The 6405-nt window shown below is 33.6% G+C and overlaps 1 protein-coding gene across 2 annotated transcripts; it reads right to left on the bottom strand.

Moving 5' to 3' along the window:
• Nucleotides 1-482: 482 nt before the first annotated feature.
• LOC110708470 (probable serine/threonine-protein kinase WNK9) lies at nt 483-5161 on the bottom strand. 2 transcript variants are annotated; one of them, XM_021886601.1, is made up of 7 exons: nt 4664-5161; nt 4545-4582; nt 4098-4325; nt 3620-3840; nt 2546-2703; nt 1967-2405; nt 483-1854 (listed from the first exon to the last, which is right to left on the bottom strand). In XM_021886601.1, exons 1-7 carry the CDS (start codon nt 4736-4738, stop codon nt 788-790), a joined length of 2226 nt encoding a protein of 741 aa, XP_021742293.1. In that variant the 5' UTR covers nt 4739-5161; the 3' UTR covers nt 483-787. The 2 variants fall into 2 exon arrangements, with proteins under 2 accessions (XP_021742293.1, XP_021742294.1); XM_021886602.1 differs by lacking the exon at nt 4545-4582.
• Between the last annotated feature and the right edge of the window lie 1244 nt (nt 5162-6405).

Below are 6405 nucleotides of genomic sequence, written 5' to 3'. Positions count from 1 at the left end.
ACTGAACTAAATAGAGCTAAAATGAATTGTTTACGAGAATAAGAAATTAGGAACTGAACTAAATTGTAATGATTGGAGCTGAACTGAAATTAAGCTAAAGAGAACACGCCTTAAGATGAATAACAAGAAGGAATATGTCAATTAGGTTCACAAGTTAAGCAAGAACAAAGGTCTATTGATTTTAAGGAAAAATGGTTGCATCGCCTAAGGGCCTGTTCTTTATAGATTATTTTCAGTTCAATTCAGTTCTTAATTTCCTTCTCTCATAAAATATTCAATTCAGTTTAGTTCGGCTCATTTCAGTCAAGTAGGATAGGCCATAAGTTTATTTTAAAATGCATTCAGATTCGAATATATATAATCCTAGAAACAAAGTTCTTGACTTTAAGCCACTCAATATAGTAAACAGTCAAAACTCCATTCACTCTGTTTTTATTAGATCTTTGATAGTCTAGAGATACTGAATTAGTCACCATAAATAATTTGACGAAAAGGAAAATAATTTATATTATGAGAAAATTAATTATAAGATAAACACATTTCCTTTCCTAATCTAAGGTAAATGAGTAATGTACATGGATGCCAAATGGACCCAAACATCGCTAACCCGGGAGATTTTACAAGTCTCTCGAAAAAAATTGACTAAATATCTCATAAATAGCTACCACAACTCCTCCCAATTTCTTGACAAAAATGGGGATACTGATATGGTTTATACAGGCCAGGCTCTATAATTGGTATCGAAGTCGATAAAAAAAAGAATCATATAAACACCTCACAGATTTTATTATATATAAACAGCATCAACAGGAAGTGATGTAGTCCTGTGAAGAGCACTTGGTAAGAGTGAACCAGTAAAGTTCTTTGTAGTAGCCAAATTCTGTGTAGTATAAGAACCTTCCATCGCCTCACATTTCTGAATCCTTGGGATTCTTGAAATGGGGCAGCTCTTTTTTAAGTCTTCGATATTTGGTGAATGCTGAACACTCCTCTCAGACTCTGACTGCAAGACACTTCTTTCGTGTTTGGGGCAGCTCCTGTGTAAATCTTCGATGTTTAATGAATGCTGAAGACTGTCAGACTCTGACTGCAAGATCCTTCTTTCGTGTTCTAATAACAGGTTAAGGTGTAAAGATTGTGTGAACCTGTCATCTCCTTGATCTTGATCTCCATGACAGGAACGTGGAGTTGACGGTTTTGATGAAATCCCGAGCTTCTGGTCTTTGACTTCTCTCAACTCTATTTGGTATTTGGCTTTAAGCCATCTGAGCCCCCACTGAACTTCATTTTCACCATCATTGGATTCGTATTGGGTCAGGTTTTCTACATTATTTTCAACCTTAGGCAAACCAGGGTGACCTGATGTTTCATGCTCTTCATCGGAATGAATTCCTCCAGAGCCAGGTGAGCTAAGTTCCACACTTTCGCAACCATTAGTATGGCATGAAGTGGATAGTTTTGAAGCTTTCACTCCATGATCCTCAGATCCATCAACTTGAAATGTGATCTCTTCAAACCTTCCATGTATAGCAGCAGCACAACCATTAGGGCATTCCAAAAATGCTGGATTGAAGGCTCCAGGATTGCTCGATAAAAAATCCATTAAGGAGCCTATTGAAGTATGGGTAGAAGCACAATTTTCACACAATTTCATATCAGAAAAGCAGGGAGTTTCTTCATATCCGGGACCTTTCTTCCAGCCAGGTACCAGTGCGGCTATTTCCCCATCAATCATATCTGCAATGCTAGTTACATCTTGATCAGTAATTTCAAGCTCAGCAACCATTTCGGTTGCAACACTTAAAGCTGTATCCAATTCGATGTCAAAAGGAAAGTAAATATTCCTGATTCGTCCTGCACGAATAAATAATTTGACAGGCTTAGATCCGTGCACGCACAAAAAAAAGAACCAAAAAAAAAAAGGTTTACATGGTATAAACATGAATGAGAATATCAAGAGGATGACCTTCTTTATCAGCTATTCTAAGTCGTAAGAAGATGCTTCCATCTTCCCTGCGCTTTCCTTTAATAGTGATGTCGACATCTGCAGAATGGTCATCCTCATGGTGTTCAAATAAGTCAATACCAGAACTTTCAATCTCACTTGGATGATACCCCCACTCATAGGATTCCAAATCAATGCCATTGGAGTACCCATTAAGGTAGGAGCTGTCACTGTTGTAATGTTCAAGGAAAGAAGGCTGTCTCATTAAAGAACCAAGATCATCAAATTCACTTTGACACTCAGTTGGCCTAGAATCATCATCATAATCATCAATTTGGAGAAATGGGTCATTCAAAAGTTCTCTTGCCGAGAGCCTTGATGAGACAGTTGCCAGACATTTATCAATGAATTGCCGCACCTCTGGATCTTTCACTTTGTACAAAGCATTAGGCTTCTTACCCTAAAAATTAGTAGTGTATGAAATATGGGTAAGAATATGCAAGTGTCCCTTCCAAAAGGAATAAAAGAAGTACAGATAAAAAGTGAAATGTACTCAAGAAACCCCATGGTGGGTTTTTATTGAAGGAACAGATTTCTTACAGAGATAACTTTTTTGTAGATTTGAGCCGGATTAGAGCATTCACTATATGGATACTCAAAAGTGACCATTTCCAGTATGCACATCCCAAATGAATAAATATCAACCAGCTCATTGTATTCTTCTTCATAGACTTCCGGGGCCATAAACTCTGGTGTTCCTGAATATTAAAAAATTCCACACATTGATCATAAAGCTTCTAAACCTATTTGCCAACAATGCCAGTATCTTCTACTCCCTAGTCCCTATAGTCCTAATCACGTCAATAACTTCTAAACTTTATAAAACATGTAAGGTTATAATGACCTAATCAGATCATATTCAGCTAAATGTCACAACTGAATGACAGGACATCAAAACCTCATTTAAAATAGTGAAGTTATTTTATTTACAAGAACTGCATCAGCAAACCACACCAAATATAGAGCAATGCAAATGACATGAGCTTGTATAATCCAATTCAAAGTGGTCAAAGCTCGGTAAAATTGAGATCTTTAAAGCTAAGCAATCTAAGCAATGGGCCGAAAGCTCAAAAGTAGTTTACAGTAACTTTTTTCTAGCATTCTTATTATACCTTGACATAGCTTTGTAAATTAAAGAGTATAGATTTCAGAACATGCTAGCAAAGATTGTAAATTAGAATATGGTGCAACAGAAATATTGCAACTTGAAGCTAAAGTTGCCTCATTGCAACTTATTGCTCAAGCACAGAACAACCTTAACCTAGGCAAGTAGAGCAAAAGAATAGATTCTCCAAGCTCAACTAACTCGAGTTTGAACTATTTCAAGCAGAGCCAAAAAAGTCCCACGCTCAAGCTGAGCTCATTATTACCCCCTATTACCAACACCTAAGTCGACGGTGGGGTCAAGGCAGTCCATTACATAACCAAATCAGACACCATACATGCATAATTACATTATTAGAACAATGACAACTTAGTGTCACGGTATGCTTATTGGGGCATTGAAGAGGTCACAGGTCTGCAACTTTTACACCATACAAATGTCAACCTTCCAAGAGCAGACACAAAACCCATAAATAAAGCTAAGTTAAGAAGATGATTGAAGAAGCATACCGACACAATGAGCAGCATGAGATTTCCTGAGTATTGCTGCCAAACCAAGGTCACCAATCTTAACTTCTCCTTGATTACCATTAACAAATATATTATCACACTTAAGATCTCTGTGAATCACTGGTGGGTCATGGCTATGAAGATAAAGTAACCCTTTTAAGATCTGCCTACACCAGTGCTTCACTGCCCTGATGTTTACTCTCCTATGCTTTAGCCTATACCTAACCAAATTAAAGATTGGCAAATAATAAGTAAAAAAGTATCAATAACATTATAAAATAAATCCAATTGGTCAAGGAAAAAGAAAAGTTGGCAGATGTTAATATCCGAGATTGATCAATGTCACACACATGACGAACAATATATATATACAGCTAATTCTCGCTAATCCAGGAAGCGGATTTGCAGCTAGTTCATGTGTGTAAGATTGATAAATCTCGAATATTAACACAAACTTCCAAGAGAAATGTTGACTTACTGTCTTAAAGTGCCAGAAGTGAACATTTCAGTAACAAAGTTGATATTCCTCTTAGCTGTATCAACCCAGGAAGTGTAGAACTTCATAATATTCTTGTGTTTCAATGTTTTTAGTAGGTGAATCTCACAGTATAGCCTTTCTAGATCTTCTGGACTTTGAAGAAAATCATAAAGTTTTACTTGATTCCAAGCAACTTCAATCCCTTCATATTCATCAAATGCTCTATATCTGTCAACACAAATCACCCAAAAAAAAAAAATCAATTAATTTACAAATCTAGCAAATACCCATCTCAAAAAATCACCCAAAAATATTTCCCATTAACAAAATAATTAATCTTAATGAGATAAATCAATGAAATCAGTTCTACTCATTATCACAAAAAAAAAAAAAAAAAAAAAAAAAAAAAAAATCTAAAATTAAAGGGTAGAAGTTCAGATTTCATACACTATCTTGGAAGCTCCTTTTCCAAGGATTTCATTATACTGCAACACAGAAAAAAAATCAAACTAAAATGGTAATCATAAATTTAAAAAATTAAGAAAAAATAATTAATTTCTGCTTACTCTGCCATATCTACCAGTTGGATCAACTTCAACGAACTCAGAGCACTCATCTTCAAGATGTGAAAAACCATTCATTTCCTTCACCAATCACTAACTCAATAAACCCCTTTAATTAATTTTCCCCCAATTTTTTCTTCAATAAATATATATATCTATAAAAATGTAACAGCTAATTTTATTTTTAATTTGATTTAATCTTTAAACTCTGACACCACACACAAAAAAATACCCACTTCTTTTTGATAAAAAGTTTGATCAATTATTCATGTGATGAGAAAAAAGGAAGGAAAAAAACGTTATGCAAGACATTTACAGAGCTACCCACTTCTAAGCAGGGAACATGACAAGCAAGAGAGAGAAAGAAAGAGGAGTTGTTTCGATTTTTATTTGTGTGTTTGGTAATAATAATACTGATTATCCTTTTTATTTCTCTCTCTAAATTTCGTGAAAGTTTTAAGTATACTTTCTGTACCTTTTGTTGCAAATTATGAATTGAAATGAAATGAAATTTTGAGGGGATTATATATTTTTATATGTGTGGAGATTCTGGCACATTGGATCCAACTTGTAATACTCTTTAAGAGCGTGGTGCTCTAGTGATTACAACTTTCCTTCTAATTTTTTGAGATTTTAGGATCGATTCTAGTTATCTTATTTTGGTGGCTCTCCTATCACAAAAAACTTGTAGCAATCTTTTCGTGTCTAAGGGCCTGTTCACATTTACTGAACTGAACTGAGCAGCTGAGTTGAAATAAATATTTTATGAGAGAGAGAAATTAGGAGCTGAACTGAAATGATTGGAGGCTTGGAGCTGAAGTGAACTGAACTGGTTAAAGCTGAACTGAACTGAACTGAATTGAAATTAAGTAAGTGTAAACAGACCCTAAATAACTGTGATATACTAAGTGAAATTAGTTTTCTTATTGAATTGATATTAATTTTACTGAACTTAAATAATATTATATTAATTCTCTATTACTCCCTATGTATTTAAATAAATAAAACGTTTTTATTTTTCGAATGTGTTCAAATAAATGAAATATTTCCCTTTTTTTGTATCTTCTCTCTATTTTATTAATATTTTTTTAGTGGAGTATTTTTTTTTTTAATAATATTCTCTCTAGATTTTAATAGGGAGTAACATTCTACTCTGTACTAACTAATGGTCCCCACAAAATTCCTTACTCTTTTATTTTTCCTCGACTTATACCCCACTATTTATTATTTTATTAAATTTAACTAACTTTTCTAAAACTTCATGAAAGTCAAAACGTTTTATTTATTTAGACACAGAGGGTAGAGGGAGTATATTTTTTTCTATAATGTTATTTTCCTTACTAATTTCAAACTAAAATTATTTTTAATCAATTAAAACTACTCCAATTTTAATAGAAACTCATTTTTACTAAACTCAAATTATTTTTATTGAATATTAGTTTTTTTGTTTAATGTAAATAAAATAATGCTTTATCTGGCATTCTGCACTACTTTTTTAAATTTTTGAAAAAACCACAAGGCTTCAATCTAAGGGTCAGTTCAAGTTTACTGAATTGAGCTGAATTGAACTGAATAGAGCTTAAATGAATATTTTATGAGAGAAAGAAATTAAGAGCTCAACAAAACTGATTGGAGCTGAACTGAATTTAACTGAAATTAAGTTGAAGTGAACAGGCTCTATGTTTTACTAATTCAACAATATATGAATTTACTTGAAATTTTTTAATACTCACTTTGTTCTTTAT

Source organism: Chenopodium quinoa, unplaced genomic scaffold, assembly GCF_001683475.1.
Source record: "Chenopodium quinoa cultivar QQ74 unplaced genomic scaffold, ASM168347v1, whole genome shotgun sequence".
NCBI classification, from domain to species: domain Eukaryota; kingdom Viridiplantae; phylum Streptophyta; class Magnoliopsida; order Caryophyllales; family Amaranthaceae; genus Chenopodium; species Chenopodium quinoa.
The sequence above is the reverse complement of the archived record's forward strand: the minus strand, read 5'-3'. Positions and strand labels throughout refer to the sequence as shown.